Raw genomic sequence first — 12,010 nt, forward strand, 5'->3', positions numbered from 1 at the left:
CCACTGAGATCTGGGAATGCCCTCAGAGCAGGGCTGCTATGGGAAAGGCAGCAGGATGGGGTGGTCCAAGCATAAGCTGTTCTTGCCTCATGCCCCCAGCTCAGCACGTGACTTTCAGTGAATCACTGATATCCCCAGATCTCAGCTTCCTCTTCCAACACTGTGACCTCACTGCATTAATTAGTGTTTTAAAACACACTGAACACCTGACAAGCCACTAAAGCGCTATAATTACCCAGTTAACAAAGGTGTGCCCCTGCCCCCTCCCATCCCATCGCCTTCTATTGGTAGAATCAGAGCACCACAGCTGTGTGTCATGATCCCTGTTTTACTCACAGCTGCTGGCGATTCTCCTTTAGCTCACACAGAGGGGTAGAAGGAGCAGAGTTCTATACCTGGTTGTAGCCCTGTGATTTCAAATGGCCAGTGCAGCACAATAAAGTCTTCAGGGGCCACAGGTTTGTTTCAACATTTCAAATTGTCTTTTGGTATCTTCTACAGCATCCACCCATGCCGTGCCACTAATAACCCCCCTTCTTCCCCTGCTGCCTTTGGACCTGCTCCTCTTTGGTTTTGTCCTTGGCCGGCTGTTTGGATTCTTGCAATTTGTACTGCTCACCACACTGTGGTATCCGGGTACCAATACCATGCCGTCATCGCCAGACAGACAGACGGGCAGGCTCTTCTCCCCATTAGTGCACTGTGATGTGGTGTGGCAGCCCAGTACAAAAATCATCAGGCATCTCCTGGGAGACCATCAACCCCTGGCCATGCACACAGAGACCGTCAAACCAGAGCCTATGGGCAGCCACTCCCCAGTGCTCCCCACTGCAGAGCGCAGCCCCCCAGCTGTCTAGCCATCAGCATGGGGTTTGTAGGCGTGGGGGTGTTAAAGAGTGATTTCAAGGAGTAGCCTTGCGGGTGTTTTCAGGGCGCTCCTTCCACACATGGGCAGCATGGGAGAGAGCACGATGGCGTTGGCGGGGAACATGCCAATGGGCACTGGAGGGTGGCATGGGGCCGGGTAAGGGACAATACGGAGGGCAGGGATAGGCTAGGAGGGGACGGAGGACAAAGACAAGGCATCTGGGGAGTGGAGCAGGGGGCAGCGACACAGAGAGGAGGGACAACAAGTCCAGGAGATAGTAGTGGGGCAGTGGGTGCCAGCAGCAGCCAGCACAGGCTCAGTCCCCCGAACAGGCAGCCCCCCAGGTCCCCCCCAGCACAGGCTCAGCCCCCCAGGTCCCCCCCGGCACAGGCTCAACCTCCCCAACAGGCAGCCCCCCAGGTCCCCTCCGGCACAGGCTCAGCCCCCGAGGTCCCCCCCGGCACAGGCTCAGCCCCCCGAACAGGCAGCCCCCCAGGTCCCCTCCGGCACAGGCTCAGCCCCCGAGGTCCCCCCCGGCACAGGCTCAGCCCCCCGAACAGGCAGCCCCCCAGGTCCCCGCAGGCACAGGCTCAGCCTCCCGAACAGGCAGCCCCCCAGGTCCCCCCCAGCAGCGCAGGCTCAGCCCCCAGAACAGGCAGCCCCCCAGGTCCCCCCCAGCAGCGCAGGCTCAGCCCCCAGAACAGGCAGCCCCCCAACCCCTTCTCCCCGGCGCGGACTCCCTCCCCCCAGCCCCTGCCCGTCTCCCCCAGCGCGGGCTCAGCCTCCAGAACAGACAGCCCCCCATGCCCTCCCGCCAGTGCGGGCTCAGCCCCCACAATAGGCCGCCCCCCAACATCCATTCCCTGCACAGTACAGCGTGCCCCGCCCCGCAACCCCCGGGCACCGGCATCTCCCTAGCTCAGCCCCGCGCCTCTCAGAACTACGCGCCCCAGAATGCCGCGGGTGGGGCGGGGCTCTGGCTCGGGGCGGGGAGGTCAAGGAATTGAAATGAGCCAATGGAGAAGGAGAGTGAGCCGGATTGGGCGGTCCGCGCCCGGTGACTGGTGGGAGTGGGTGTGTGGGCGGGGCTGCCGGGTGGGGGTTGGGGCTGGTGCGGCGGCTGCGGCTCAGTCCCAGCTGCGGCAGGAGCGGAGCGGAGCCGGGACGTGGCCGGAGCTCATGGCCTGGCCGAAGCGACGTTACGTGAGGTGCGCAGGGCAGCGCTCCGGATTAGAGGGAGGCAGGCAGGCACCGACTAATCCGGATTGAGGGTTTGGAGAGGCAGCGGCCGGTGTGGGTTAAAGGACTGGCCGTTCCTAGTTGAGCATGGGGGTGGTGCTCTCTGATCCGGATTAAGGAATTAGTGGATCTGGCTAATTGGGGGAGGTCGGGTGATCTCTAATCTGGATTGTACAGTTGGGGAGACTGCCAAATCTGGATTGGGTGCTGTTTGCTAATCCAGATTAAAGAGGGAGGGGAAAGACTCTGACCAACCCCTCCCCCCCCAACCCAAACAAACCCAGAAGTTGGGAAAGTCTCTCATTTAAACCTATCCCTGGCTCGCTGGGGGCAAACTATTCCAGAGCTGTGCCCTCTGGGTTTTTCCTTCCCTTCCTTAAAGCATCCGGTAGTGCTACTGCCAGGGATGAGCTACTTGTCTGATCTGGTTTGGCAGTTCCTACTTCCTTTAGCCCTTTCTGGATGGGTGGGGACATAGAACCAATCTGCATTAAGGAAATCTGGGAGCCCGGCCAGTCCCAGTGTAGGACCTGGTAGGAGTGGGTGTATAGGCAATGGAACCTTTCACCACAGGACTAGTTTATTTGGATCTGAGACAAGGCATGCCTGAAAACGGCTAATGGCTATTTGGTAGTTTATGTGAAATGCGTTTGTCCAGTCCCCTGTGGACAAATAGTCGCCTCACAGCTGGGGCTAGCTGGTGACCTGAGTTGGCTGTATCCGCAGAGAGACCATGGATGGTATCTGAGCTCTCTGTTGCCCCTGAGCAGAGTCCTCCACTTTGTTTAGTAGCCTGATGACTTTCACCAGCACTAAACTCTGAGGGCAACAAATACAATGTAAATTAACAGGTTTCAGAGTAACAGCCGTGTTAGTCTGTATTCGCAAAAAGAAAAGGAGTACTTGTGGCACCTTAGAGACTAACCAATTTATTTGAGCATAAGCTTTCGTGAGCTACAGCTCACTTCATCGGATGCATTTGAGCTTATGCTCAAATAAATTGGTTAGTTTCTAAGGTGCCACAAGTACTCCTTTTCTTAATGTAAATTAAGACACCTGGGCAGGGCTGGGGAAGTTGGCCAGCACTAAAAAGGTGGGTATACTCGGACCAGCCAACCCACAATAATAAACTGGGAGTAACTGATGTGAATGGCCACTTCTCTTTCTGGTTGTAGTTTTTGATGCCCAAATATTGTACCTCTCTGAGGTGGAATGTCTCTTATTTTGGTTTTAATAAGATCAAACTGTATTTGGGGAATCTCTCTCCTCTTGATCAGAATGTAGGTGGTGTGTGTATGGGTGGGGAGATGCAGGCGGATGGTGTCTCTGGATAAATAAACTGGGGAGGAAGTGAGGTTAAGGGGTGCTGGCAGATCTGGATGCATGAATGTGGGGTGCAGAGCTGGAGACATAGTAGGAAGCTTTGTGTGAGTGGAACGGATGCATTTAGCTCAGGCTCTGCCTCTGGCAGAGCACAGCGTGTTGGTGATGAACTTGGAGTAGGCTGTGGTTCGCTTTCAGAGTGACTCTTTTTCCAGCACTGGGATTAACAGCCAGTGAAACAGCTGTAGGTTGATCCCATTTGCCTTTCAGCAGAGGTTTAATAAATCCAGGAACCCCTTTGCAGCTTCGCTGACACGCCTGCAATCTGTTCCTTTGCAGAATTCCTTCTGTGAGCTGGCAGACCAGTACAGAACGGGGCCTGACCCAGCCCTACGACCCGCTCCCATCTGCTCACTTCCACGCAGCATCCAGCCCTGAGAGCTGCCCAGAACAGTGCAGTGACTGAGACCAGGCCTGCCTGCCTGCGTTTGGAGTGAAGGGAGGCAAGCATGTCTGAAGAGAACCTCCTGAGCATGGATGAGGGAGCCCTCCGGAAACTGGTGAGTCCCTCCTGAGGTGCAGCCCCATGGGAATGTGTGTGTGTACCTCGTCGGTAGCTCCTGACCTTGGTGGTGTCCTCTCTGCAAAGCGCTCAAACCTTCCCTGCTGAAAGAAAAGAGAAACCACTGTTAAATTCACCTTTCTGCTTGAGCCTTTCCCCTGACAGCATGGCAGCTGTAGCCCAGGGTGGCTGGCTGAGCACTGGGGCTCTCTGGGTGCCTGGGAGTATGTGTCAGGTGTTCAGCTGTAATCAGGATGGGGCGAAGAAATGGAAACCATTCCTGTAATTTCCAAAGCACAACCTGGACAGGACGTATGCACACCCTGCTGCTGCCAGGGTAAGGCCCTGGCCACTGGGGTTGTGGCTCTGTTTCTGTTTGCACTGTAACTGTTGCTGGGCTGGAAGAACTCAGGTACAGCCCTGCCATGCTTCGGTCTTGCAGTGTAAATGGGACCTTTGTGCACCTAGGCTTTGGCACAGTTTGGGATCTGGCTGAGACCAGTTCTCTCCCCATGGCGGAAGCAGATCAATGCAGTGGCTGTTAGTGTAGACGGCCTTTCTTTGAAACTGGTTTCCTAGCTGCTGGCTTGCTTGGTGCCTGGTGGTGGTGCTGTGCGCTATGGGCAGGCCGATCAGGTGAGGTTGGCTGGCACAGCTAGAGGGGTTGGGAGGCTGCTTGTTTGTAACTCAGTAGGTAAAACATCTCTGCCTGCTCTCCAGAGACCCCCCTGGGCCTGGGAATGGCGTGAACGTGGCTGAAGCTAAGCAGTGCTAGTTTGTACTCAGGCCTGGGCGTAACAGAAGGGTGAGCGGTCCTAGCCCCCTGCTGTGTGGGGTGGGGGCGATGAGATGGGGCAAGTCTAGTGGAATAGCCTGGCCTGGCCGGCTCCCTGAGCCTGGGCCTACGTGGGGATGCTCCATACTGTGGGGCCTGAGCGAGCTGCGTCTGCGGTCCCTGTGTTTGGAAACGGTCGCTGGCTGCAGGGCCGGTTGCCCATCGCACGAGTGACTGGAGATAACAGTGACTGACCCCTGGGAGCGCCCTGTGTGAGTGCCCGCTTTGCATCCCTGGCTGCATGCTGAGCTCTTGGCTAATGGGGGCTCTGGGGTCACTTCCTGGTCTGTGGGACTGCGAGCTCTCCCCACTGAGCCAGACGCATTGGGCTCCAGCCACAGCTCCCATGAGGGCTCTTTGCGGCCTTTCTTCCCCCGTAGGGCTGAGTGAGGTGGGGAGCGCCAAAGCATGTTGACCCAAATCTCCTCAGGCGGCTGCTGCTGCTTGCTCCCATGGGGGGCACAGGGACCCTGGGGGATCAGCTCCTGCCCATGCCGAGCCCCCACCACCAGGGCCTGATGATGGGGCACATCCATAGGCAGAGAGAGCGGCGGGTGCCCAGTGAGCAGCAGGGTTAATGCTTGCTCTCTGAGGAAGCAGAGCTCTGCCACTCCCTGCCTAAATGTTGGCCGCGTGGGGGCCCGACCCCCTCGTTCTGTCACTGGGAGGGGAGAGGGCTGCCACTCCCCAGCTCTGTGCCTGGCATGGGGGGGCTCCACTGTAGCTCTGGCAAGCTCGCTGTCCTGTTGCTGCTGACCATATCCCTGGCCTTGGGATCAGTCCCTTCTGCGGGCTTCCCCTGCCCCAGACCCAATCTGCCACTTGCTCCGTTGCCTTGCCCAGCTCAGCTATGGTGCTGAGCCGCCACACGCTCCCAGCCTGTGCTCTGGGCTCCTGCTGCCAGGGCCAGATGTTCATGCTGTTGCTTGTCACCTGCCTTGTGCTTGTCTGGCTCTGGTCTCTGTCTTCTGCCCGCCCAGGTGGCCTTGCCCTGCACCTGGGACCTGCTTTCTGTGGCTAGAATCCAGTCACAGCAGGAAGCACTCTGCCCGCTCTCTGCAGGGCCCCTGCATTGCGGGCACCTGTCCTGGAGCAGCCAGCGCTCCCCATCTGCTCCAGCTCCCTCCCTAATGTACGCGTCGTGTTGCCTAGTGTGCCTGCGGAAGGGACGCCACGAGCTAGGGCAGAAACCTCCCATCCTCCTCCTGCCCAGTTTCTCACCCGGCCTGCTACACACACACTGGGTCCCAGGGCAAGGCGTCTGCAGTGCCCCCGCAGTAATACTCCCCCCCTCCCCCCCAGGCTAGCTGGTTTCCTCTCTGGGCAGAGCCCCCCTCCCTGCTCAGTGTATCCTGCCTGCTGGAGTGGTCAGAGAGCTCCCAACACCAGGGTGAGGAAGTGGGGGGGACTCCTGAGTGGGTGCCAGCCAGTGGTCTGCTCCAGAGCACACTGCTGGGGCCGAGGTCGGGCAGGCTGGGCTGCAGCCCATGTAGCTGAGCTTTGCTGCCCTCAGCAGGGAGGCTAGATTTCCCCCCTCCCTCCCCACCAAGACTCCCTCCTGTGGGCAGTCCTGGCCCGCCAGCTGCCCCCAGCAGAGCAGCTCAGCAGGGAGTTGGCAGTGGACGCACTGGAGATTGGGACTGCGGCCAGTTGATGGCCAATCACCTGGGGTGACACACTGGGGCTGTTGCGGGGTCAAAGGCCTCCAGCGTGGGCCCGGAGAACCTGGTTCTCCGGGGTCAAAGGCCCCATGCTGCCCTCTCTGCTGTGGGGCCAGGCACAGCTGGACTGCTAACCACCCCTTCCCTCATCTTGGCTGCTGGCCTCTAGCTGGAGGGTTTGGCTCTGGCTCTCCAAAGGCCAAACTGCTCGTGAATCCTGGGAAATGGTTAACGGCAGGAAGCTGAGTCAGCCTGGAAGGAACGTCCTGTCTCAGCAGGCAGGGGGACAGGAGACCTTGCACCCCCTGGGACTCGGGGGGCCGGTGCTTGGCCTGTCCGTCCTGCATGTGTCTGGGAGCCAGCCCTTGGGAGTGCGCTCTGGGTGGCAATGTGGGGACCTCCCCGCACCCCCCAGGCTCGGCAGGGGGAGAGGGCAGCAAGAGCGTTAGAGCGGAGAGCTGCAGCGAAGAAGACTGTTGCCCCCACGGCGGGGAGCTGGGTGAAGGGATGGAGGAAGCTGGCACTAGATCAGCAGAGAGGAAGGCACAGGACAGCGGATAGAGCAGCCAGCTGGAGTGAGAGATCCTGCGGGGAGCGGGGAGCCCGGGGTGTGGCTGGAGGGTGTGACTGATCCTCTCGGGGCGGTGAGAAGCTGTGACAGTATGGAGAGCTGGCGGGGCTCAGTCGTCCAGGCCAGAGGAGATGGGCCGTGGTGGAGGGGGAGCAGGTGCTCTGACGTACCGGAGCAGTGTGGCTGAGGCATAGGAGGTGTGGGTGCAGAAGGTGAGCTCAGGATGAGGCCAGTGTTACAGCCTGTGCTGAGAGTGGGAAGGGATCAGGGGCACAGCCTGGGTTGGAGGGAGAAGGGGGCTGGGGGGCACATCGCTGAAGCAGAGTTGTGGTGGAGGGAGCAGCCATGGGGCGAGCCAGGGCGCCTGGCTTGCTAGGTAGGAGCGAGGCTGTGCTGGGAAGGCACCAGGCCCGCGCACAGCTGTCGGGAGAGCAGCAAGCCTGCCTGATGCCAGGAGGATGAGGAGGGGAGCGATTGCAGTCAGACGCTCGTCCCTGGCTCCATGGAGGAGGGCGCTTTCCAGGTGATGCCCGGAGCGAGACCTGCAGGGGGACGTGGGAGGAGGGGGGGCTCTGCTGAGGCCTGCAGGGGATGGTGTTGGGGCAGGGTGGTGGCAGCTATTGGAGGGTTACTGGGAAGGGCAGCAGTGTGGGGAGGTAGGGGGGCCCGCATGTGATGCCTGGCTTGTGTGGGAGCCCCTTGCCCAGTGTGGGGCAGGGACTTGCCAGCGACAGCAGCTGGTGCTGGATGACTGTTTGGGAGCCTTATCTTCTCTCCAGCACAGTCCTGTGACCCTCCCCTGCCCAGCACCTGACTGCCCTCTCAGTGCCTATGGCCCTTCTTGAGCTCTTGTTTGGGTCACTGGCTGAAGGGTTTCCAGGTGCATCTGTCCTGGCGCCTGGTTCTTGTGGCCAAGGACCTGGGCTGGAGTCGGAGACACAGGTTCTCGTGTGGACTCTGGTGCTGTCTGGCTGCGTGACCTGAGTGGCCCTGTGAGGAGAGCGTCTGCCCTGCTAGAGCCTGGTGCTGGGCAGTTACTTGGGCCCTGCCCTTCTGTGTGCTTGGAGGGTGAACAGAAGAGCCGGGGTGCCCAGCTCGACCTGTTTGAGTGCTTGGAGGTGCGGAGTCCTTGCCGAGGGCATGGCAGAGAGGGGCTTTCTTTCTGTTGCCTGGTGTAGACCACAGGTGCCCTAGCTGTGCCAGAAACCCATGTGTAGATAGGGGTCGCCCCATCTGTGCCTCAGTTTCTCCGTTAATTCTCCTCATACCCTGGGGAACCAGGGGCTTGACTCAGCTACTGATGGAGCAGCACCGTGAGCTCCTCTGCTGGAGGGTGTACTCAGAGGGGGAGAAGCATGGCTGGGGTCCCGGGATGGCTCTGTCTCCTTCTCTCTGCCCCTCCAGGGGCTCCGGGGCCAAGCTGCTCCCTCCCAATGCGGATTGTCACCTGTGCTCTCGTCTGGCCTGGCAATGGCTGCGGCGCCTGGTGGACAGGGCACGTGGGCCGAGCAGCAGGGGCTGGGCCCGGGTGTGGTGGTTAGGTTTCTCTGAGGCGTGTCACTCCCCCGATGTCTCCCGCGTGGGGCTGGAGGGGGCTAGGCGCTCTGTGGGGGAGCCCCCTTCCCAGGGGCTGTCCCCTAGCTGTGTGTTCTGCCTTGGGCAGGCTGGGAGAGGCCCCTTCCTAGCTGGCATGGGAGGAGGGATTTTTCTGCTGGCTTTTGGCTCTGTTGTGCTGGAAGAGGATTAGTCCATATAAGGAAAAACTGCCTGCCTCTCCCTGTACTTCCTCCCCCTCTCCTCAGCGCTGGCTCTCCACGCCCAGCTGCCTCTGCTCCCCTCTGCCCTAGCTCCCTTTAAACCAGTGGGTTCTTGCCCCCTCCCAGCCTTTCCGCTTTCCACCCCATGCATTCCTGAGGGGTCTGCAATGGGGTGGGGGGGCTGGCCTGTTCTTAGGGGGCACCGTGTGGGTGGGGGGACTAGTGATCTCTCCGTTGTATGCAGGCGCTGCCTCTCTCGGTGCTCACCAGGCTGGCTTGCTCGGAGCCTTCCTGCCCCCGGGCTGGGTGTGTGCCAGGCTCCCTGGCGCTGAGCTCTGGCCAGGGGGCCACTGCCGTGCCCAGCTGGCAGCTGATTGGATGGTTTGAATGTTCACACTGTTGCCTTCTCTTCTGAAAGGGAGCCGGGCAGTTCTGGGGCTGACTCAGCCCATGCAGCAATAAGAGAAGTGTGGCCAAGTCTGGTCATGGGGGAGACGGAGCCCCCAGGTCCTTCAGCCTGCATGGGGTGGCACCAGCCCCGAGAACTTGCCCTGGCAGCCCCAGCTGTGGGAAAATGGGTAACCCCCCTGGCAGGGCTGTGGTGCGATCAGGGGGATTGTAAATGTCTCTGAGTAACATGGACCAAAATCCTCCCAGAGAGAGGGGGAGTCTTTCGCCCCTGGGGCAGGCCTGGGTCACAGGGGCCCATGCTGTCGCCTGGACACCCCCACCTCTCACACGCAGCCGGATGCATCCGTGGACTCCAGCCCAGCCTGTTAAGCTTCAGGTGGGTATGCTGAGCCCCCTCTGCACCAGGTTGACCCAAAGCTCGACCCGGCCTCTCCACATTCCAGTCTGGCTCATTAGAGAGGCAGAATGCAAATCCCCTCCCAGCTGGGGCCAGACGAAGGGCAGGCCAGGGCTGGAGGGATGCAGGTGCAGGGTCCACCTGTTTCTTCACTGATGCTGGCTTTTGGGAAGGGTTGTCTCCCCCCACCTCTTTGGATCCTTGCTTTACCTTCACTCAATCCCTCTCCCAGCCCTGGCTCTCGCTTTCCCACTGATCCCCCTCCTCCACCTGCCTACAGTCCTTCCTTTGAACTGTTGTGCAGTGTAGTTCTGCACTGTTAAACAGCTGCCATGACCCACCCCAGAGATGGCTGCCTGGGGCTGGGGTGGATGGCTTCAAGAGACAGGTGGTCCGTAGAGCCTTTAGAGATGCAGGCCATGAGAGAAGTGCACCCGACTACTGTCCGTAGTTCTGTCTGCTCAGTCAGTCCATCCATGTGCCCGTGTCTGGCTCCTTGATGCCCCTCTTTCTGTTGTGTGCTGGCTCCCTTGGGTCCTTTGCCTGCCCCCAAAGCCATGCGGGTTTGGAGGTAATTATAGCTTCCTAGCAGCAGCTGCCTATAAATGGAAAACTTGCCCCATCCCAGTGCTGGGGACAGGCTTGTGAATGGCAGGGGGCCTGGCACTGCCAGGGAAGCCGCCCACCTGTGACTTGCGGGAGCCCTGTTTACAAGGCCACATGGTATGTTTCGCTAGGCAGGCGTTAGCTTGTAACCATTAATTTACTGCCTGGCAGGGGAGGGGGTGCATGAGGGCCTCTGGGAGCTCCCAGCCAGCCGGCTCAGCTGAGCAGGGTGGGACATTTAGTCCTTTCCCTGCGGATCGGCTCAGGCTGTGGTTTCCAGCACATTTGTTTCCCCTGCGCAGCTGGCCGCAGAGCATCGAGGGCTGTTTGTTTTCACTGTCTTGGGCTCGGTGCTGACGTGGGTCAGAGATGTGGATGCTTCGCCTGCTCTGTTGTAATCTCTCCTCCATGGAGGGAATGCTTTCCAGGGAACCAAGCGCAGAGCTGGAGACCCTGGCTGGCTTCTCTCCCTTTCTCCGTTCTCTGTCTGTCTGGGAGCAAGAGGGCTCCAGAGGCCCGATATTGGAAGAGAAGCCTGGTCTCTGGCTGGGCTGCTCCCCCAGGAGGCATTGGGCTGAGGGGCGCAGCTGCGACCGCAGAACTGCCAGCTGAGGGGGCAGAGCTGCCAGGACTGGGCGAGCATGATAGGTGCCGTTCTTCCTGGCTGACTGGGGTCCTGGCCTGCGCTCTGGGCAAGGAAGGCCATGTGGGGTGGTGGGGTGGGCTGCAGGCCATGTCTCCACAGGGAAGGGGCACGGGCGCTCCTGGCCATCCGCTCTGGGAGCGTGTGCGCCAGCCGTGTTGATTCAGGCAGTCCTGCTCCCAGCAGCCCAGCGCAACCGGCCCTCTGCCCTTCCTGCATGGCCCGGGGGTCAGGCGCGCCGCAGCGGGACACGGGGCTGCCAGGAAACGGAGGTGACAACGAAGGCAAACGTGACCCAGTGTCCAGGAAATGGTGCTGGGGCCAAGCGCTGTCAGCAGGGTGAAGGAGGGAGGCACGCTGCGGGTGCTAGGCCAGGGGGAGGGGTTCCCTCCTTCCTGCTCCGATAAAGAACTGCAGTGCCAAAACGCAGGGACAGGGATGGTGGAGAGGCACCTCCTGTCTGCACCATGAGGGGAAAGGCTCCAAACCCCTCCATGTCCACTCCCACCATCCCTACTCTGCCCCCATCCCTGCACTGCCATCTCGTAGGAGTGATGCCCACAGCAATGTCTGTCCCCTCTATGGAGATGTGCCATGCTGGGGGCTGGGCAGGCCTCCCGCTGTACCTGCATCCAGTGGGATGGGGAGTTGGGGGTTGGGGTGCTGATGCTCGCACAGCAGCTGGTCACAGCCTGGGGGTCTCAATGGGAGCAGCTGGAAGGTCTGCAGGGCTGAGGGCTCATCTGAGCCAACTGCCCCTGCACAGTGGGGTGCTGGGCCTGTTGCCCGTGGCTAGCCGGCAATGCCTCTGCCTTGCCTTGGGGAGAGTCCATCTGATTTTCCCCAGACCTCCCCCCACCCCACCCCCAGATTTCCCTTCTCCTGGGAAGCAGTGTCTTGCAGCTGAGCCCTTGGAGGGGGCTGGGGCTCCAGCTGGTCTCTCTGCCTGCGGGGGCGGGTTTGCTTCCTCGGGGTGGGTGTCTCCGAGCTGCGTCCACACCAGGCTTTTCCGCACAGCAGGGGCACTGCAGACGGGTCCCTGGGCTGCTCTCTCCCCCTTCCTTCCCCCCCCCCCCCCCCCTCAGAGCAGGTCTGCACACCACAGTGGCAGGGCTGGTGGCCCATCTGCAGTGGCTG

The 12,010-nt window shown here is 60.5% G+C and overlaps 1 protein-coding gene across 4 annotated transcripts in view; it reads left to right on the top strand.

Moving 5' to 3' along the window:
* Positions 1-1,973: 1,973 nt before the first annotated feature.
* The window catches only part of SMTN (smoothelin), a 52,687-nt gene continuing 42,650 nt past the window's right edge, over positions 1,974-12,010 (top strand). For all 4 annotated transcript variants that reach the window (XM_075120173.1, XM_075120176.1, XM_075120175.1 and 1 more), the window contains exons 1-2: positions 1,974-2,076; positions 3,770-3,990. In XM_075120173.1, the coding sequence (XP_074976274.1) occupies positions 3,940-3,990 (51 nt within the window). In that variant the 5' untranslated portion in view covers positions 1,974-2,076; positions 3,770-3,939. The remainder of the gene's footprint in view (positions 2,077-3,769; positions 3,991-12,010) is intronic.

This window comes from Caretta caretta, chromosome 15 (genome assembly GCF_965140235.1).
Source record: "Caretta caretta isolate rCarCar2 chromosome 15, rCarCar1.hap1, whole genome shotgun sequence".
Classification (NCBI taxonomy): domain Eukaryota; kingdom Metazoa; phylum Chordata; order Testudines; family Cheloniidae; genus Caretta; species Caretta caretta.